At 41.3% G+C, this 22,291-nt stretch overlaps 2 protein-coding genes across 3 annotated transcripts in view; one reads left to right on the top strand and one right to left on the bottom strand.

The window, feature by feature from the left end:
• reln (reelin) overlaps positions 1-12,145 on the top strand; it is a 399,693-nt gene extending 387,548 nt beyond the window's left edge. For both annotated transcript variants that reach the window (XM_068059265.1, XM_068059264.1), the window contains exons 60-64: positions 2,307-2,464; positions 5,927-6,146; positions 7,114-7,311; positions 10,487-10,585; positions 10,825-12,145. In XM_068059265.1, coding sequence (XP_067915366.1) covers positions 2,307-2,464; positions 5,927-6,146; positions 7,114-7,311; positions 10,487-10,585; positions 10,825-10,921 — 772 coding nt within the window. In that variant the 3' untranslated portion in view covers positions 10,922-12,145. The remainder of the gene's footprint in view (positions 1-2,306; positions 2,465-5,926; positions 6,147-7,113; positions 7,312-10,486; positions 10,586-10,824) is intronic.
• Positions 12,146-13,402: 1,257 nt separating this feature from the next.
• The window catches only part of LOC137384790 (kininogen-1-like), a 42,692-nt gene continuing 33,803 nt past the window's right edge, over positions 13,403-22,291 (bottom strand). Inside the window, exons 7-10 of the mRNA XM_068059266.1 lie at positions 20,666-20,823; positions 18,189-18,299; positions 17,915-18,028; positions 13,403-13,812 (exon numbers count right to left, since the gene is read on the bottom strand). Of these exons, the coding sequence (XP_067915367.1) occupies positions 13,609-13,812; positions 17,915-18,028; positions 18,189-18,299; positions 20,666-20,823 (587 nt within the window). The 3' untranslated portion in view covers positions 13,403-13,608. The remainder of the gene's footprint in view (positions 13,813-17,914; positions 18,029-18,188; positions 18,300-20,665; positions 20,824-22,291) is intronic.

Below are 22,291 nucleotides of genomic sequence, written 5' to 3'. Positions count from 1 at the left end.
CAGCTGTGCCTTCAGTAATCTAGGCCCTAAGCTCCGGAATTCCCTCCCTAAACCTCTCTGCCTCTCCACCGCTTTCTTCTTAAAGACCCTCCTTCAAACCTGCCTCTTTGACTAAGATTTTAATCACCCACCTTAATATCCTAATACCTCCTTTGTTGGATCAGTGTCAGTTTTTGTCTAATAACGCTCCTGTGAAGTGGCTTAGAATCTTGTAAATACATGTAGTTGGTATAAGTAAAGTAGTAATGGGAAAGGAAAAGTGTGTGTTGACTAATATAAAGGGATATAGATAATTAAAAGAGACTGTCACAATGGGAAACAAAAAGTGCTGAAAGCCTCAAAAGGCATCTCCACCCATTAGTAGGCTTCTCCAAAGCTGAAAGGGCAGGAAGCTAAGAAGAGTCAGGCAGTAATCAAGAGGAAATCCAGACTGCCAGCATGAGTCTGCAGGCAAATGATGGAGCAGCCCAGCACTCAAATTTTTATTTTTAGTTATTTTTTCTTTTTTTCTTTTTTTGTGTTTATTTTATTTTCGTTTGTTTAGTTTGTTTCTACTGTGCCTACCCACCGTTCTTTTCAAGTTTGTGCTTGGGGCCAGGCTGCTCAGTTTTCTGTCCATTAACATCCTCTCTGAACTAATGCTTTGTCTTTCAGCACACCATTAACAAACTGTTTGCCTTTGCTCCATGATCTGGTCAGTTATTCTCTGTGACCTTGTCTTCTCTTTTGTTATCTCTTGCCCCACCCCTGCTTTACTTGCTTAAAACCTTTTACATTTCTAATATCTGCCCGTTCTGATGAAGGGTCACTGACCTGAAATGTTAACTCTGCTTCTCTCTCCATAGATGCTGCCAGACCTGCTGAGTATTTCCAGCATTTCTTGTTTGTGACTCAAATTTCTGTCTGATAGTTGCAAGTAGGATTGCCCTCTGTCACACCCTAGCACCATCCCATAGATCAGCATTGTAGTACTCCTGCAGGGTTTCAGGTCACAGCTGACCGTTACTATCACTGCATCTGCCAGTCCTACACTGCATAGTAGTTACAGGTATCCTTGCAGAAGATGGCACCGAATCTGCTTCATGCTGATCCAAACCTCTAAGAAATGGTGCCCCATGGTCATTACCAGGTAGGTGGACCACAGCCTGTAGAAATGCTTGATGGAATCATGCTGGGACAAATCAATTAGGTTACACTGGTATGCCATCATTGATACAGTGCCACTGATATCAGATATACTTTGGTTAAGGAGCCTCTGAGGAAAGATCAGACATTACCACTAGTTAGGCATTCATATGTCTCCATGATGCCATTGGGGGCCTGCTACCACAACCTCATTAGGGAAGAGAAGCTTCCATCAGAATTGTCTGTCAAAGCAAGGCACTTTCTAAGAGTTTTATATTTTTCAATGAGATCACCTTTCATACTCCTAAATTCTAGAGGATATAGGCTAATTCTACTCAACCCTCCCTCTCTCCCCTTCCCTTCTCCCTCTCTCTACTCTCTCTTTCCCCTTCCCTTTCCCCTTCCCTTCCTTTTCTTCCCACCACCTTTCTGCTCAACCCACTAGCCTGTCTGCATCCTCCTACAATGTTACAACCCTCATTACAATTTGTTACATTCCCCAATTTAGTGTCATTAGCAAATTTCAATATTATCTCCAATTTCTATATTTAGATCATTTATGAATATTGTAAGTAACAGAAGTCCCAGCACAGAACCCATTTAATGCTATACTTTGCTTTCTGCCCTTCAATCCACTTGACTACATTTTCCTTAATTCCATCTTTGTTAATAGTCCGTTACAAGGCAACTTATCAAATGTGTTTCAAAAATTCATTTAAACTTCATCCACTGCATTTCTCCTGCTTACTCTTTCTATTGTTTCTTCAAAGGCTTCTATAAGGTAGGTCAAGTATGAATGCGCTGAATGGTCCTGGTTAACTCATCTTTCTCCCTAGTGCTTTAATAATTGAATCTTTCATTATAGATTCTAGTATATTTCCAGCAACTGAAATAAGATTGATTGCCTATGATTTCCTGGCTTATCCCTGTCTCTGCTTTTAACCTTCCATTTAATCTGGAAAAGATCCCTTTTTATTTCACTGTAATTTGTTTTTTTTCCAATCTGATACTTCTGCTAAACTTTTGTTTTCTTTTTCTTCTACTGTTTCTTACACTGGTCCCCAAATATTTCCATAAATTTAACTTTCCAACTTGCTCTGCTTCATTCCCCAGAGCCAAATCCAATTGTAGTTCCTTGTTGAAGCAGCAGCCTTTTAACCAGTTTGTGATTCTGTTTTCAGCGCGACTCAGTTCCGATGGATTCAGAAAGAGGGCATCACAGAAAAACAAAGCTGGGGAATTGACAGTGTATACATTGGGGAGTCCTGTGCCAAGCTCTGCAGTGGACATGGATACTGTAGAACTGGAACTATCTGTATTTGTGATGAAGGTTATCATGGTACTAGCTCTAATTTTTCTTTTTAAAATAAACCAATTAAATATTGCTGCAAAGGGAGGAAGTACCTGACATGCTAGGTGGCAAATTCACTACTATTCTCTGTTCTCCACAAGACTCTGGAAGAAGACTGAGGACTTCTGTAATTAGCGGCAGAGGCAGTGAAAGAGTCTAAGTTCTTGGAGAAGATGTAGGAGCTGCACAATAGGAAATGGGGAGGCAGCAGGTCAAAGGAAACATTGGCCCTGATATTTGCTGGAGCGGGGTTTGGAGCATGTTGGGAGGAGGAGTTATCGAACAGTGTGGAGTTTTCCACAACAGGCATTTTTTTTTTTTAATTGTATCCCAACCTGGAAGCTAGCCTGATTTCTCCAGAAAAGGTCACAGCTGAAGATCAGGCAGGTTTTGTGGTTATTGGGGATGCAGACAGTCGGGGGTGAGGGGGTAAAGCATGGTTTTTGGGGGATCAGGGGTGATTAGGGTGGGTTGTTTGGGAGAAAATGGAGGTAGTTCAGAGGACTTGGGGATCATGGGGAGATCGGGGATGGTAGGTGTTGGAAATTGGGGTGATCAGAGGTTGAGGAGAGATTGGGGGTGGGCGGAGATCAGGGGTGGGGTTGGGGAGAGATTGGAGGGAGAGAAGAGATCAGAGAGGGGTCAGATTGGTGGATCAGGGAGAAACTGAGGTGGTTTAGAGATTGGGAGGGGTCAGGGAGAAATTAGAGGGTGATTGGGGAGACAGGGAAAGATTATAGGGGGCGGCACAGTGGCGCAGTGGTTAGCACCGCAGCCTCACAGCTCCAGGGACCCGGGTTCAATTCTGGGTACTGCCTGTGCGGAGTTTGCAAGTTCTCCCTGTGACCGCGTGGGTTTTTGCCAGGTGCTCCGGTTTCCTCCCACAGCCAAAGACTTGCAGGTGATAGGTAAATTGGCTGTTGTAAATTGCCCCTAGTGTAGGTAGGTGGTAGGGAATATGGGATTACTGTAGGGTTAGTATAAATGGGTGGTTCTTGGTCAGCACAGACTTGGTGGGCCGAAGGGCCTGTTTCAGAGCTGTATCTCTAAATAAAAGAAATAAGTCTGTGGAGGATTGGGATGTCAGGGTGGGATGGGGGAGGTCAGAGATCAGGAGGAGAGATGGGGTAGAGGGAGAGGTGATCGGATGTTGGTGATGGGGCTTTCGGGGAAAATCGTGAAGATGGGGGAATCAGACAGATCGCTGGGGGGGGGCGGGGGATGTTGTTTGGGGGAACATTGTGGAGATGGGGGTTTGAACAGATTGCTGGGGTGTGGTGCCAGGGTGAGAGCATGGAGGCGTGAGCGTATATGCAGGTTAACTTGCTGGGCCTGGAGGAAATAGTCCTGCTTCTCCTGACCTATAAGCAGTTCTGTCAAGGCACTTACTAGATGAATCCAGCCCTGCTTGCTTCCTATACCTGCTGAGTTTCCCAAGGCCCAAGTAACTGGGTCAGCAAGGTCAATTAAAAATAGAAACCCTTTTTTAAAGTAAAAGCATGCAGCCTCCTTAAAAGGTTTCAGCAACCAACCCGCCTCCTGAAAACAGATTGGTCACCAGTCCTTCGTCCCGCCTCTGTTAAAACTGGCAGTAGGCAGGCCCAAGGTGGGTTGACTTTCAGGGCTGTATTTTACCGCCCCCCCCCCCCCCCCCCCACGTTGGGGTCGCGGTGGGGGGGGGGGCCGGGAAATACCTCCAGGAGAGGCCCGCCACAGGCCTCGACGCCAGAAAGGCCCGGCCCCATATTGCTGGCGGCGGCAAGACCGTCATTTCAATATGTTAATTAAATTAAATTAAATTAATAATGACTTAATGACTTACCTGTTCCCGCCGGCCATCCTGCTCCGATATTGTGGTCAGTGGCCGGCACTCCCAGGCCCTCCGATCTCTGACTAGTGATTTAATATCGATGTGGCTCAGCAGAGTAAAGCCCACCCGTGCAGGCCGCCATCTTTGAACAGCGAGCTTTTAAAATGCAGCCCTCAGTTTCATATTTTGAACGTTTTAATTTCCCACCTGACCCAAACCCACCCATTTTTGGAAGTTAAAATTATCCCCATTACTTCAGTGAGCAAGTGGTAAGTCTATGGAACAGGGTCCCTAGGGAAACAGTGGGTGCAGATAGTACTGATGCATTCAAATGCAAATTAGATTGATATCTTTCAGAAAATAATATTTTGGGTTACAATATATGAGTAATTTGAGGGATGACGTGGTCAGCGTAGCATGATTTGAAGCAACAGGTGTTGTGGACAGACAGGGCTGAATTTTATTCTGACGGCAGGCAAAAAAAATGGCACCGCCATGCTGCTGCGATCTAGCGCACAGTGGCCCATCTGCATACGCTGGGCAGCCCCCCCACCCCCATCACATGACGGGGGTGGTTTCTGTGACACTGGCAACAGTGCCAGCTGCCTCTGCATAGGCTGTGGCGCCATTTTTAGAGGGACGCCAGGCCTGCGGTGACAGATGAAAGTTGTCCCCGTTCTCCCCCACCCTCAACTGCAACAAAAAATAACATTTGCCCACCTACCAGCAACCCCCCCCGCCCCCACCCCCCAACTACACCAGAAAAGCCCAGATTAACCCTTTTCCATTCCAACTGCACTAAGTGCAGAGTTGACCCCTTTCACCCCTCCCCTCAACTGAAGAACAGAATTCAACCCTTCAATCCCCCCACCCCACTACACTGAAAATGCAGAGAAGACCCCTTCTCACCTCCCTCACTTTACTACAGTGCAGAGTTCCACCCTTCCCCGCCTTAGTAGCGCCAGCTTTCCCTGGACGGGCAAGTGAAGGTGCGAAGGTGGCGGCTGTCACACGGAGGATCACAGACAGCTGGCAAGAGTGCGGTGAAAGGTATGTAAATATATGCATTTCCTTTGTTCAAATATGTAAAGTTGGATCCCAATGCCGAGTGGCAGGTGGGCCGCCACAGAGCCTTGCCGCCACCAGGAAGATCAGGCCCAGCAATCCCAGCGTTGGGCTCTGTGGCGGGCCACTGCCAGTGCGATTTTCCGGCCCTCCGCCATCATGGAGCCCGATGCCGGGACCTCAACCAAATCCCGGTCACAGTTTCCAAAGTTTTTCATAACTGGAGGTTTCCTTACCTCATGTCTGGGTAATTACTGCAAAAATTTATAAAGATTGCTGTAATTAGTTAAAAACTCCATTATTGTTGTATCTTGCAGTTACCAGGATGGACCTTGGTATAGTTTCATCTACAAATTCCTATGTTCCTGAAAGTTACAAAAATTTCCAGGGCACAAAGATCAAGTAACATTTGAACTTTAGCCATTGCTACAGATAGGAAAATTAGAATCATAGCCTATGTATGAATTACCAACTTAAAAATTAAAAATAATCTTTTAAAAGAAATGCTCTTTGAAAAATATAATTCCTTAATTTTTTTCAACTTTACCTAAAAGCTGTTTATCTTCAATATGCAGGAGATGACTGTTCTGTTCCAATCAATGACCTGCCCAGTTACATCAAAGACAACTTTGAGTCACCGCGTGTTACAGAAATAAATTGGCAGGTGATTCAAGGAGGAGCTATTGGCAGTGGATGTGGTCAGCTAGCACCCTATGCCCATGGGGAGTCACTGTACTTCAATGGCTGTCAGATGAGGCAGGCTGTAACCAAACTTCTGGATCTGACCAGGGCCAGGTATACTTTCTTTACGAAATTACTATGAGAGTTGAGCTTTGCGCTGCTGAAAGGGTAAAAGCCTATGTGTTCTTCAGAAGATACCACTGAGACCTTTCTACACTACATTTCCGATGGTTAATGGCCTATGGTTTAAGAAAATAAAAAAAAATACTTTCATATTATATGGGAGGAAGAATAGTGCCAGATAAAGCTTAACTAAACTGCAAAATGATAGAGCAAAGTAAACTTTGAATCACTGAATGCTAAATTGTGAGATGGAAATTTTAAATTAGGATGCCTAAGATCGATCAACATGAGGATACAGTGAACTGGTTGGAAATGCACTGCAAATTTCCTGCCCCAGCAGAGAACTAATGTAAGATCTAATTTCCTCCAGGATACTCACTGACAGGGAGCAATAATCTGCATCCCAGACTGGCTCCTTTCATTTTTGACTGGAGGTATGACATTACACCAGCCTGGGATCTGGATTCCTGTCCTTGGTAAATCATCCTACTGCAGTCCAGAAGGTATTTTCCCCAGTCACCTGGCTCCAGATTATCTCCCAAGCTGGTCCAAGTTTGCAAATCCCACTAAAGTGAAGGGAACTGCTCCAGGAAGTAATTTGCATCTTTTAGGCAGCAACATCACCGGAACAGCCTGATGTGAAAGAGACCCAAAATGTCTGGGCAAGAGATTCAAAAATGTTATTTAAAACGCAATGTAAAATCTGTATAACTTTCTCTTTTAACACAGTCAATGGGAGAACTCTTAATAAAAAGTAATCCCTACAGACTTTCCTTCCTCTTTATAAAGTTTCATTTATATAAAGTTGCTTGAATATTTCCTGAGATTGTTAAGATTCCCTTGAGTGAGAATGTTAACTGCTTGGTGCTTGGCTATTTTTCTGAGCTTTGGGTTCTATATTGAATATTTTTAACGCTGTAAGGGCTTAACAGAAAAACATGTTTTCTTTTCTCCTCAGCAAAATCATGTTTGTGCTGCAGATTGGCAGCAAATCACAGACAGCAAGCTGCAATACCGACCTCACAGACCCTGACATCACAGACAAGGCCATCCTGCTACAGTACAGTCTGAATGCAGGAATTACATGGCATGTTATTGCTCAGCACCAACCAAAGGATTTCGTACACGCCCAGAGGATATCTTACAATGTCCCGCTGTAAGTATCTAATCTTCAAAGCTCAGAAATCTCTCACAAGTCTAACATCGGTAAGAAGGTAAGATCCACTTCTGTAATGTCAGGTATACTGGACTCAGAATTCCTCTATTGGCAAAATTATAAATGCAGTTATGAAGATCCCTAGTTAGGTATTTCTAGCAAAGTTATAAATGTATTCTTTCAGAAATAAGCAACAGAACTCTTACCACACTGTAACTATCAGTCGAATGGGAGTTGGTGGTGCTATGAACTGAGTTAAAGCATGTCCTTTGTGTGAAAAGAAATTGTTTCATTAACAAATGTCAGTGTATCATATATTTTAAACCTCAATATACAATTTATTGTTATACCACAGTAAAATGCCACTGATCTGGAAATTAAGCTTATCTTGTCCAATTGAAAAGATATAATTGTAGTCTTTTCAATCTATTGGCTCTTCCTCTGTACCAACAACAACAATAACTTGTATTTGTGTCTTCAGGGTAGTAAAATGTACCAAGGTGCTGCCCTGAAGCGTTAAACAAAATTTGACACATCAGGGAATATGCTGGATGACCAAGAGCTTCTGATTGGGCCTCTCAATGCCTGGTTGAAGTAGACAGGGCAGGCAGGGTGCACATTCCACCCCTTTGTACCTGAAAATTGAAATCAGGTTTCTATAACTGGCATACCATCCTGACTTGCATATTCAAGCTGATTCAGACAGACGGGATGCTCTCCCATTTACAGGCCTGCCTGTACATAATGGCCATAGTAATGTTGGGGTGGGAAGTTATAGAGAACTCTAGACTACATTGATTTACTGTCCTGCTGGAAAAGAGATGTATTGAGGTGAGTTCTTCATTGGCATGCTGTGTTAATGGCGAGAATAGAGAATGGTATCTATATTTTCTACCATCTGTACATTTGAAGCCCTGAGACCTTATCTAGTTTAAAACTCCACAACTCTGTTCCATCTTGAACTTTTTCTCTTTACTGCACTCTTTTAACAATAATCTTTTTGGATGGATGAGATAGCCATTTATTTTAATCAAAGTAATATTTAATATAAAATTGCGATCGGTTTCACCCATTGCTAGAAGTGCTGCTATATCAGCATCCAGAATCTGCCCACAGATAACAAAGGGCATGGTATCTCTACAGTCAGATCCGAATGAACAAAACTTCTTTGTTCCTTAATTGAATCAGTGGTTAGCACCGCAGCCTCACAGCTCCAGGGACCCGGGTACGATTCCGGGTACTGCCTGTGTGGAGTTTGCAAGTTCTCCCTGTGTTTGCGTGGGTTTTCTCCGGGTGCTCCGGTTTCCTCCCACAAGCCAAAAGACTTGCAGGTTGATAGGTAAATTGGCCATTATAAATTGTCACTAGTATAGGTAGGTGGTAGGGAAGTGTAGGGACGGGTGGGGATGTTTGGTAGGAATGTGGGATTGGTGTAGGATTAGTATAAATGGGTGGTTGATGTTCGGCACAGACTCGGTGGGCCGAAGGGCCTGTTTCAGTGCTGTATCTCTAATCTAATCTAATCTAATCCTAACTTTGCTTTTTGATTGACATTTTGCTCTGAATTTTGTGGAGGAGGCAGGGCTCCCAGTGCCAGGCCCAAAGGGCAGGGAAAAATCCCACCTTGGCCTTTTCATGCCCACCTCCCAGAGCAACCTTCCGGTGTTTTGAGGGATGGGGATCACGTCTCCAAGAGCTGCTGGCCAATCACAGGGCCGGCAGCTCAGCAGTTTCGGCAGCAGTGGTCACTGCCAGTATTGCAGAGGCTTTGGACCCAGGCCCAGCACTAGGACCCCGCACCTCAGGTAAGTGAGGCAGGGTCACCGGGTCCAGTCCAGAAGGCCCCGGCGAGGGGTGTTGGGGGATGTTTATAAAGCCCAGGGGAAGTGGGGTCCTGGGAGGTACATTGTTTCCTGGCTGGGGCTCTCTGTGGGCCTCAGATTGCCCACAGAGGAGGGACCCCTCCCCCCACAAGCTCGCAGTGAGGACGCCTCATTTTACAAAGCACACTCCGCACCCCACCCCCCCCACCCCCCCCCCCCCCCCCCCCACCACCACCACCTTGCGGAGGCACCCCCGCCGCTGGTTAGATCCCAGAGGCAGCAGGACGAGGCCCTTCAGTGGCCGTTAACAAGTCATTTAAGGGCCTCTAGGAAGGTAGGCCGCCGTCAGCCTATCCTGCCCCGGCAAGATCGCTTGGCGATGGGCCTTCCACCACCTGTCATGATTCTATGGGTCCCCCAACCTTCGACATTGCCTGAAGAGGGCCCATAAAATCCAGCCCATTGAATGAATAACTAGACATTAGAATGATTGTACTGCTAATTACAGAATCATTAATAGGTCTTCATATCATCCCCTAATCTCTCTTTCTATCTAATGTATATCACCTGATTTGTTTTGGAATTTATGTTTGATTATGTGTTAATACGAGAAATTACTGCTATGTATTGCTCCATCTTTGTGGTTTGCACAGATATATTTATGTACATAAATAAAAATGAGATGAAACCGGACTTTCCATGCATGTTGAATGTGCAGGAACAATGTGTAATGTGAATTTGATGTGATTAGTGCTGATAACATTTTTGGGTCCATATGAGGTGGATCCTGCTGCTTTGATGTACAATTGCGTTTGACTAAATACCATCAAAAGTAGTTCAATCATCAACTCAGGAACTGCACAAAGTGCATTTGCACCACCCAGTGATAGAGAAATAGTACTGCATAACCTGTAACAATACTTGCATTTGTGGAGAAACCTTTTTCTAAATCCAACAAAATCAGCTTCAAGTAAATTTTAAAAAAAAGATGTGATCACACTAAAAAAGTAACATCAATTTATATAAATCCTGGGAAGCCGTTCATGGGCACTCCGTCTGATGTTACTGGAAAATACTTGCTTCCTTATGAAATAGAGATCTCCAATCTTGCACTTAGATGCCATCTCACCTGAGACAAAGGGATAAATGCCCTTATATTCACAGTTATCCACAGATGTTCATTTTCTTTAGTGGAGACAGTAGCTAACTATCACAGTCAGTTGTACATTTTACAGAATATATATTAGCTACAAAGGAAATCACTTTTCCTAAAAGCTTAACAAATGAAATGTCCTCAAATATTAGAAAACTATTCTGATCAACAGCTAACATCTTAATCTTTGTTACTACAGGGAGGCACGAGTTAAAGGTGTACAGCTACGGTGGTGGCAGCCACGTCATAATGGAACAGGCCATGACCAGTGGGCTTTGGATCACGTAGAAGTAGTCCTGTAAGTATCTGAGTGCCGTGCAGTGAAAGGGATTATTTATTGTTTTTCATTTGTCTCCTACTATAGTCACAATCTAAGATTGTTTCTGAAAATTCTGAGCAGCTTCAAGAAAAGGCATCAGACAGATTTTACTGAAAAACTTAAAGACTACATATGAAAGATGGGAAGTTGGTTTATCTGAGCACCTTTTGTATTTTTTGTGTTTTATTCAGCTTCATTCTTTTATTCTTTAATTGTAGGACTCGTAAGCAGAACTACATGATGAACTTCTCGAGGCAACATATGCTCAGGCATTACTATAACAGAAGACGAAGGTCCCTCAGACGAAATCTTTAAAGAATTACAAGCATAGGTCTCCATCAAGTCTCAAAGCACTGTTTCTAATAAGGGGCCAATATCAGATATAGGAATATAATGAAATAAATTAGTATGAAGACTACAAGGATACAGCATCTATTAACACACTGTGAATTAATAAATGAAGTGGCTTACATTCTGAAATGTATTGTTGTTTATTCTTTATGTGACTATGTACTATGTGATGTGTTGAAATGTCACTTACTGTGAGTATTGTAAGTAAATGTAAAAGCACAATTTACTTTGCGATGTATCGGTCCTTATAGGCTAGTGACACAATAACACAAACAATATCAAACGGTGCTCATCACATACAACTGTGTGTATGTTAAATATGTTTAAAATAAGTAAGGAATTGACAGGTTAGATGGGGAATAATGTATTCCTCTAATAGGAAAATCTAGAACAAAGGTACATCATCTTAAAATTCAAACTGAGCCAGTTATAAGTGAACTGAGAAAAAGTTGTTTACACATAAAAGGTGTAACAATGTGGAATGCACTGCTCCAGATGACCATAGACGCATAATCAATTGAAGTGCTTAAAACCAAATTGGGTTTTTACTTGAGAGAAGTAAGGATCTTAGGGAATCTGAAGAAATTGGTATTAAAGAGGTAGAGTTGACATAGTTAACAAAATTGCAAAGCAAATTTCATGAGGTGAATGCTCTGTATATTCCTAAATGCCAAACAATGGTTGTCTTTGCTTTCTATTGTCAGTAAAAAAAAAAAATTGTATTTAATTTCTTACGTTCAACAAAGAATGACAGCTTCAGAGTTTGGAGAATGCAGTAGATGGTGATTTTTGTGAATCTTAATAGTTTGCCATTTAAAACCTTCAACAGCTGACAGCATTATAGCTAACATTGTGTTACAATTTAAATGTGCATTTTTCTGGTTAAACACTAATGTTGATGTAAATCCTTACACTAGCTGCCATTTGTGTCCTTTTGCAGTAATTCTTTGGTGATGATGCTTATTCGATATGACAGGTTGGTGTTAATTGTGATTTATTTTGAATTTGTTTCTACTGATTAAAAGCTGGGTCATGTTTGTAACTTTTGAGTAAGCGTGTTGTACTTGTCCAGCATAGCTATAACTGCAGTGTAATGTTATCTAAAGCTAGATAGAGTGGGTTAATATATCACAATGTTATTTACTGAGATAGATCCAGGCTTACTTTCAATAAACTATCACAATATTACTATAATGCTTTGAGATTATCTTCTTGCAGTTAATTTTTTTCGTACCATTACAACAGTGACTATACTTCAAAAGTACTTCTTTGGTTGTAAAGTGCTTTGGGATGTGGTGAGGTTGTGAAAGGTATTATGTAAATGCAGGCTCTTTTCTTCTTTGTGATTTTCTATGTAATTTTTTGTAGGCAATTTAAAAGGGCACTGTCTTTAATTTATTTGTATGGGAAAAACAGTAAATCATGTCAGAACAGGTCACTGAATTATGAAAATATCACTGTCACTGTCATTGCAATCAGAATGAGTTTCCTACCAGACACGTTAGGTTAGAATTATCCCTCATGTGTCTGTCTCATTAGGTATAATGACACTCACTGTTTACCATGTTGCCTTTGCTGTGCTACCTCCTATTGACTCTTTAAAAAAAAACTGTCTTAGAGATAGAAAAAGGATCCTCAAAACAAATCTGGCAAATTGGTATTTTTTGGTTGATTGTAATTGAGCCAGGGTGGGGGAGAGATTGGAATTAGTGACTTGCAATTAGCTGAGAAGTACTGGCTTTGTTGAAGGTGTTGATAAGTTCTCAGTTCAATGTATATATACCTGATTCTTCGTGGCTCTTGAAATATGGCAGTTTATTGTTCCACACTATGTCCATTTGTTCTACAATGAAGCGTTGTTTGGTATATGTTATGTTGCACCTACATTGAAATATAAGAGGGTCGAATTTCTGCAGAGGTTACCCCTTGGCTCCGACCATCTCTTTGGCAAAGGTTCAGCAGAAACCCGAGGAAATGGTATAACGGCCAATTACTCCATTTCGCCAGGTTCCGCCAATCTTTTTCCAAAGTTACTGCAAAAGATTTGGAGAACCCCCAGTATGAAGCTCCCAGAACCCCAAATTCTATCCCAGTATGTTTAAGGAAGAGTATCTTCCGATGTTATCAGTCAGTGTTTTGGTTTTAAAATTGAACTGAGGCATTGTACCGGATTTTAAACATTTCAGTTTCCTGGTGTAAGGCTTAACAGTCACTATGTCATTGCATGCGACATACATTTACTCTCCAGTATTACAATCCACAGTTACATTATAGTTGATTGCATTAGCAATGCTTATTTCCATACTATAGGGACAGACAAACACTTCGAATAGGTTGTTTTCTCGTTGTATTTACTGGTTTTACTAAGAGATTTTAGATTTTTAAAGGGTCTACATAGAAAATGTTAACCTATCTTTCCTCTTTTCAAATGTTAAAGACTTGCTGTGTATTTCCAGCAATTTTTATTTTATTTCATTCTTTGTACATTATCAGGTCAGAAAACTATAAGCGTACACGATGGCATTCAGGTCACAGTCTCTCATCATTTTTTTGGTATATATGGCCATTTCCACAATCAGACTAAAAGATTTGTTTGGAAAATATACATGAAACAGAAGCTACTGTCAATCAATTTTTCCTTTCTTACTCATCTACAGATCAGAATCAATTTCAATTGATACAGTGGGCTTAGCCTCTTCCACCAAGGTCACTGGTTCTTCTGAGTTCTGAGGCTCAGCAGGAGGCTCAGTTGGGTGTTCAGTTGTAGGTTCAACAGGGAATTTCGTTGTTGTTTCAGACGTTACTGGCTCCTCAGGCTCAAGTTCTAAGGAATCTGTTCCATTTCTGGACACTTCCTGAAGACACAAAATTTAAGTGCTCTCTATAACTATAGCATGTAGACAAATAACAATTTGGAAGATTTTTTTACTGGAGTGCAGTACTGGTGCTCAATAGCTTGCATCTTGATATCAAGAAAGAAATGTACACTTTAGAGGAGTAGCCATGAAGTGTAATGTGAAATTCCTGACTTATTTAATAACAATGCTGGTTTAGCTATACAATAACTACTGGATCTCCTGTGGCATTGTTCATGTTAAGGCAGATGATGCATTGTTTCATAACAACAAGTACACTATACCATCTAATGCATAATGTATTATTCTGCTTTTTTAAAATACTCCAGCTTTATTTAAGCAGGCTGACCTTTCAGGCCAGAAAGTCAAATTGCTAAAATGGGACGTCCTGATGTCAATTGGAGGTTAATTGGTGTTAGTGAGAAAAGCTTGAAAGCTGACAGATGCTTGTAAATTACCAGTTCCAGGTCAGTGGAAACCAGTAAGAAATGAACTGCTATTTTTATCAATCTACTACTTAAATGGAATCCCTTGCATTATGTTTGAAGGATGAACACTGATTATAGATACAGGCTCATGATCTAGATCAGGAATACTATTGTTGGGTAATAAAAGTGTTCAGTGAATAGTTTTCACCATTACAATGCAAATAACTCAGCACTGATTGCAATAACAAAGTAAATAGCACCTCTTTAAGGTCCAAAGTACAAATTAGCCAGCAGATAATCTTGAATTATCAAGCATGTAAATATCATGAAACATTGTTACAAATGATATTTTTACAATATAAGTATAATCTCCACTACTTATAGTGTACCTTCAGCTGTCTAGACCCTTAGCTCTGGAATTCCCTCCCTAAACCTCTCCACCTCGCTTTCCTCCTTTAAAACGCTCTCTAAAACCTACCTCTATGACTAAGCTTTTGGCCATTTGCCCCAATGTCACCTATGTGGCTTGGTGTCAAATTTTACTTTATAACGCTCCTGTAAAGTCTCTTGGGGCATTTTATTACAGTAAAAGCACTATATAAATACAAGTTGTGTGTTGTGCAAACCCAATTTGACTGCTAAACATGTTGAGTGGTTTATCCTCACCAGCTGCAAAACATGTTGTGATTCTTTTTAAATGTTAAAAGGATTTGATAGGTAGATGCAGATAAATTATTTTCTCAAGACCAAGAGGACACAATCTTAAAAATAGAGCTAGACTGTTCAGGATTGACATCAGAAGGGACTTTGCACACAAAAGGTAGTAGGAATTTGGAACACTGTCCCCCAAGAAGTTGTGGATACTGGGTCACTAAAGCTTTAACGATTAAGATTGATAGATTTTCGTTGATATCAAGCGATATAGAGCAAAGACAAGAAAATAGAGTTGACGTGCAGATCAGCCATGATCTAATTGAATGGTAAAGCAGGCCCAAGGGACTGAATAATCTATTCCTATTCCTAATGTCCCTTTGAAATTGATTCAGTGCTAAAATGTCAACAGATATGTGTAAAGAAAATTATTTATCAAGATTCAGCTATTCAACTAATCATTTGGTAGTATAGAACTTGAGTATTGCTGAAAATAGAGACATGTTGACGAAGCTTTTCGTCTTGCACTCATCAGGACAATTCGCCAGAATACCAATGTAAGGGAAAGCAACAACTTTATACTGTAGGAGAAGAGAGTGCTGATTTGTTGGCAAGTGGACCCTGGTAGAGGCAATGCTATGGAGAATGCACCAATTTATGGTGACTGACAGTTAACTGTCAAGCTTTATTTGAAATTTAAACCAGGCGGCTTGAATCTGATTAGTCAAGGCATTGCCATGAGGAATGAACCAGTGAATGGCTGTCACTTATTTTGTTTAGCTGAAACAGGCACTATGTGTGTACATGTTCTTTCTGTCTGCAAAGAACAGATCCCCGTGTATTAATATATGTAGCTTCTAGTACGCGCAAATGCGCCACACTGCGAGCCCGACTAACAATCTTAAATTGGTTGTCAACGTAATTCTTAGTGCAATGAGGATTATTTAGCAAATGTTGTCCAATCGTGGAATCACATCTAATGTTGGACACTGTGTTTTGAGTTTTGCAAGCACAGTTGGGTACGGCCTGTACCTTGCCCATTGCAAACAGCGGAAGGGACATGTTGTTTGATACGATCCGCCAGTCTTTGGGGCATATGGCCTATATACCTAGCATCCCACCAATGCCAAATGAGTGAAGTACAGTTATAAGGATAGGCAGTGGAAGGCATACTACAAGAGAAGAAAGATTATCTGCCAGCTAATCTGTACTTTGGACTTTAAAAAAGTGCTATTTAGTTTGTCATGGCAGTCAATGCTGAGTAGTGTAAGTTGTAACCCAACACCAGTTGGAGATGATTAAGTATATGAGGTAATTGCACTGTAAGGGTGCAAACTATTCACTGAACACGTCTATTATCGAGCTATTGTATACCTGACCTAGATCATGAGAATTCACATACATGAGGAGGAAGAGAAAAATACTGATTCAGAGTTTGGGCAGGAAGGAACCTGCAAGGAGGTTTAGATTGGTGAGCAAGGGAATGCGAGGTGGTGGCAGAGAAGTAGCAAAGGTAGCTAAATAGATGGTATCAATCTTAGTGACAAAGACGTCCATGAGCTTAGATAGGTGCTTGATGGCTGGCACAGACACGATGGGCTGAAGGGCCTGTTTCTGTGCTGTATAACTGTATGACTCTATGTTAAAAGATGCAAACAGTTACTCCCAAGCTCCTGCCAGCAGATTCAACAGCAACTTGAAAATGATTCTTCCTCCTATATATTTTCCCTGCTCCCCTCTCCATCTAACTACCCCAATGGTAAATTACATGGCAGCCAGTGTAGCAGCACTGGTATCACAGTACGTTGGGTGCTAGCCACACCTGCGCTCAGTTGCATGTTTTGGCATTGCGCCCGATTCACTAGATGAGTGACAATAGTGAGAGTTTCAGCATCAGCATATCTTATAAAGCTTCTGGGTGGCCATTAAGATGCACTTTATCTTGCAAAAAATGGCTGGGGACAAAACAACTCCATTCAATAAACAAGCTTCAGAAGTTCTGTGGTGAATATGACTCTAACAAAAAGAATGACCAGAAGAATATAATTGGAGGTGGTGGAACCTGTTCTGAACCTGGCAGCAGGTGAGGATCAAGTTTTTAAGTCTGCACAAGGTTGCCAAAGTAAGTGAAAAATTGTGACAACATCTTAATAGTTTGTCTTTCGATGCTTCTTCATTGCTGCTCCTTGTAAACTTGGTACAGCCCCACACAGAGAAAATGCAAAGAACTTTGCCAACTATTGACCTTTGTAAAGGCACAAACGTGCTCATTTCTTCCATTACCATTTCACAGTGCTGCCCATGTCGGCTATTAAAAGTACTTAATATCAATCACCAAGTAGTATGACAGCAATAGTGGTTCTCTATTATATTATGAAGCGTTGAACCATATCCTGCAAGAGGCCAATTATAACATCGTGGATGATCTACTGACTGATGGGGAAAAAGAGACCTCCATGAGGTTTAAGAAGAATGGCAACACACTGGGGCCTGATGGAATTCCTGGAAAGATTTACAGGACTGGATGTAGAGGTCTTGCTGAGCACCTGCACCTGCCTAATTTGCAGAGAGAAGGATTCAATCATTATTGAGATATACTAGAATAACAGAAAGAAATCTGACTGTAGAAACTATTGGGGCATCTCATTTCTATCTATAACTGACAAGATTCTGAGTTGAATTCTTCTAAATTGCTTGCTGCTGAATATAGTGGAGAAGAGGCTTCAGGATTAGCCAAGGGGATGTGCTGTATATCATAGCCGAGCCTGATCCTATTTCTTACAATGATCAGGAGAGGAAACCCGAGCCAACTGCCCTCTCAAACCAAGGATTGCGAAATCCAACCGTAGAATCCCAACCATCACCCTGTTGAGATCAGCTAACTGAGCACAAACTGGGTATCAAACTTAGGATTCTCCAGGTCCACACGGTTTTGATCATCTTAACCAGCTGAGCCATTGATGAAACTTTCTTAAGGTAAATACATAACAATTATGTATTTCATTTAATAGATTGGTACTTACCGTGACATCAAGTGCACGAACTGTCCAGTCTTGTGTCACATTGCATCTTAATCGGTGGTATAATAGATTTCCAAAGATGTCATAGTTTTGCTTGGTTAAACAGACAGCAGAACCCTACACAGAATAAATATGTCAGATCAAAATTTTCTGCTGAAAGGAGGTCTTAAAGTAAACTGTTACTAGGTGTGGCCAAATTCTCTTTAAAATAGCGATCCATGTTATCTCATACAAAATGCAGTAAACAGCAATAGAACTTACAGGGTAAGCTACTTACTGCAGTTGCAGGGATCTTTGGTCCACATGTGTCTGGTGCTGTGTCATTATTGTTGGGACAGGTGGTTTCAATAAGGCTGAAATTCAGAGTAATTTCCTCCCCTGCAAAAGTCTATAAATACAAGAGTGCAGGAGTGAAAAATGTTTCAAAAATTATTATTGAGGTATCAGTCACTGTAGTTTAATACCTTTTCATGTGATTGTTTTCTCATTATTGCATGAACATTTTACAAGTACCTTACATTTTGTTTGCTTCTTGTTTGAGTATTAGACTGTATTGTTGCATTATATTGTCAGATAAGCAATTAGTTAGAAGAAGTTATAGATTTGAATATATTGTTATTTGAAATCAACTGTCTACACAGTTCTGAATTCGACAGTATAAATAAAACTAGATAGCCGCGCCCTCTGTTTTAGTGATTAAATACACTGTGTGGTTTAGTACTGAGCCATGCAAACTCTGAAAGTTCAGAGTCAATCCTTACTCTGCACTGTGTTAACAGAACTCAGCTGGGGTGCGACCATGTGATAGTGAAGGGGTAAATCGCTATGGTTCTTGTTCCTGATTGAAGAGCTGCTGATGCTAATGTTTGCAGGTGGACATCTGATGGAGACAGGAGACAGGAGCAGGCTTAGCTTTGATGCGCCACATGATTGAAGAGGCTACCAATGCATAGAGACAAGGTTCATGGATGAATAGTGGTGAGATTCTGGGAGGACATCTGACGTCTGTGGAGCCTTATCCATGTAATGCATTCAGGAGATGTGCAATGACTTTACTGAAACACTAAATAAATTCTTTTTCTTTTCCTGTAATTGTTTCTCCGCTTCTGTTCCACTCTGTAGTTTTATAGATGTTTACTGCTGTTCCTAAAGTTCTTGTGATATTCTATGAAGTGGATTAGTGTAAGTTATATTACATGATCTCACATGACATTGCTCATGGTAAGTCAGGGAAATGTTGTTTACTAATAAAAAGTGCTATATATCAAATAATATACATGTTTTATATAATGAGAAGTGTGTTTACATTGTGATGGCCATTCCCTAATAGATGTAAAGACAACATTTTTATAGATACAGCTAACCATTAGCATTAAAAACGATAAAGACAATGGACTGCATTTTAACAGACCGCCACCAAAGTAGGCGGTGAACGTAAAAAAAATGTGGCCCGCCCGCACAGGCACCACGTCATGGAACTGCCGCGATTTCAAACCCAGCAGCTCATTTGCATGGCCGTGGCGCCTGCCCCCTGCGATGACATGGAGGGGGGCAGGAGAGCTGCCGCAGGCAACGGCATCCGGCACCAATACGCGGGCACTGGCGCCATTTTTAAAGGGCTTACAACCCTTGGTGGGACATTTAATATTTAAAGGACCAGGTAAGTAAACGTTTCGCAAAAAACAATTACATTACCTTTCCATGTATTCCCCCCTCCCCCCACACCATGGCATTTCAAAACATTCCTGCCCTTTCCCCCTCCCCCACCACCGGAATTCGTATATTGAAAATTTGACCTCCCCCCACCTCAAAGTTCGGCACCTTTGCCCTTTACCCCTTCCCATACCACCCGCACCCCCCTCCACCGACCAAATTCAGCGTTGTCACCCCACTCCCCCCTCCGCACAGACAAAAAAATCTTCCTCGCCCTCCCCACAGGTGTCGCGCCACATTTCCCTGAATGGGGAATCGAAGGCACGGCATTGTCAGCCGCCCGAATGAAGATCGGTGCGGCGATTAAGGAGGCAACCGGACCCTCATTAAATCAGGTATGTAAATTAGTTTACATATTGAAATGGGGGTCCTGTCACTGAGCAGCAGGGCAGCTGCCACGAGGCCTCACCGCCAAGAACAGTACAGGGGCCTGCCTCCTTCGGGGTCGGTGGCGGGCCTCTGCAATACCAATCTTCATGTCCCCCCGCCACTGTTCCCGATGGCAGAGGGGCTTTAAAATCCAGCCCAATAAATCCTATGTAATATGAACAACTTCCTTTAAAGTGTGATTAACTATTGATTAGTTAATTAGTACGCTCTGATTATTAAAGCTTTCTGAATATTTGTGAATTTTTATATAAAACAAACCATGTAGATAGCAAGTAAAATGTAAAACAGTAAGTGTCTTTACATCAGAGGGCCTTATTGCTAAAAGATCAATCTAATGATGTTGGAAATACTCAGCAGGTCTGGCAGCAACTGTGGAGAGAGAAACAGAGTTAACGTTTCAGGTCTGTGACCTTTCATCACAACTGAAAACGTTAACTCTGCTTCTCCACAGATGCTGCCAGACCTGCTGAGTATTTCCAACGCTGTTTTTATTTCAGATTTCCAGCATCTGCAGTGTTTTGCTTTAATCGAATGATCTTGTTGGGGAACTGCACTGCGTATTTTGAAGTTTATTTACACAGTCAGATTTGGGTTCAATGATTTGTAAGCGAATGATAAAGTTAAGTTCAAACACACAGCCACCTGCTTTACCTTATGTTCTGCTGAAAGAATCCGAGCCAAAGCAAATTTGAAAAGCTGCCCGCTGTTGTCATTGAATTTAGAAATAGCATGCTGTACAGTCCTGTGTACTCTGGGGTCATTAGTCTTCAACGGCAGTAGGCAGCCAACGCATGATAGCACATCAACATCTAGAAAAAAAACTCTTATTAGAAGGTTATCGATAATGTTTAAAAAATGTTATCATTCTTTACTCCTTAAAGGAGAATAGTGATTTTAAGAATTCAGCTTTGTCGGTGTCCCTACATTCATACTAAAAAGAGCCGTACTCAGGCAGATTTACTGTATCCATTGTTTGAATACCATTTTTCTAAGAGATCAAGAGGGCAAATGAACTGATAAGTGCATTATATTTCTCCTCAGACATATGAAAGTAAACTAAATTATATGTAGGAATGCTTTCCATTCGAATGTTTTATTCATTTGATTGAGTACCTGTTTACATACTATTATGTTATATTACGAGAACTCCCATGACATTGCTCATGGTAAGTCAGGGATATGCTGTTTAATAATAACAATGGCTGTATATCAAATTATATACATGTCTCATATAAAAGGTGTTCACATTGTGATGGTCATTTCCTTAACAGATATAGACTACTCTGAAGAAAGTTGACTGTTGCTCAAAGCACAGCTCTGTTTAATCTATGCTGTCCTTTTAAGGCCACAAAGAGTGACTGGACCAGAATAGTAATCTAATCTTCAACCTGTTTAACAACTATCTATGTTTAAGTGCTCTAAATAGGCACAACCTGGATTCAAATGGAGGTTAACTACTGTTGCTACGGAAATTTGTACCTGAGCCTAAATAAAAGGGAATACTTCATTGAATCTCGATTGCTAACTTGTCAGCCCCTTGGGGTGATGCGAGGTTATTAAGATAAGCAAAAGTCAGCAGGAAATAACTGAATTTCTTTTTTAAATACTTTTTAACATTGTTCATTTGTGATTTATGTTCCGTTTTGGTCTCCCCCTGGAAAAGGTGCAGTGGAGGATGACAAGATTAATAACTGGTTTAAAACACCATAGTTACCCAAATAGCCTCAAAGAGCTGGGTATGTATACTTTAGAAAAGTGTAGACTCCAGGGAAATTTATTAAAATAAGGAAGAGACTATATTACGTTTATGTAAACAAATTATTTCAACTGAATAGGTTTGGTAGGACCAGGGGGCAGGCTTACAAGTTATGAATGGGCAAAACTTGTTAGATATTAGGTAGTTCTTCCTTTCCCAGAGAATAGTCAACCCGGCATTTCATGCTATTCGCTATTTTCCTTCAAGAGACAGACCTGTCTGGCTGGGGTTTTGCCTGGAGGTTGGTATCCTGTAACATAAATCAGGGTCTTTGTGATCTCTTGGACTAGTTTTGATTGCCTAAAGAGATTGGAGAAGAATTTGAGATTTTTTTCACCTAATTGCCTGGATTTTTATCTAGTTTCTCATCTCTCCTAGGAGATTGCATGGCTCCGAGGGTATGGGGAGAGTCTGTATCATGACACATGAAGCACTACATTATGGGACAAGCTAGATAGGCCAGTTGGTCTTTTCTATCTGTCATTTTCATTTGTTACTATAATTTGCTACTATTTTACTAA

This window comes from Heterodontus francisci, chromosome 27 (genome assembly GCF_036365525.1).
Source record: "Heterodontus francisci isolate sHetFra1 chromosome 27, sHetFra1.hap1, whole genome shotgun sequence".
Lineage (NCBI taxonomy): Eukaryota > Metazoa > Chordata > Chondrichthyes > Heterodontiformes > Heterodontidae > Heterodontus > Heterodontus francisci.
Note: the sequence above shows the minus strand (reverse complement) of the source record. Positions and strands in the feature narration are given on the sequence as shown.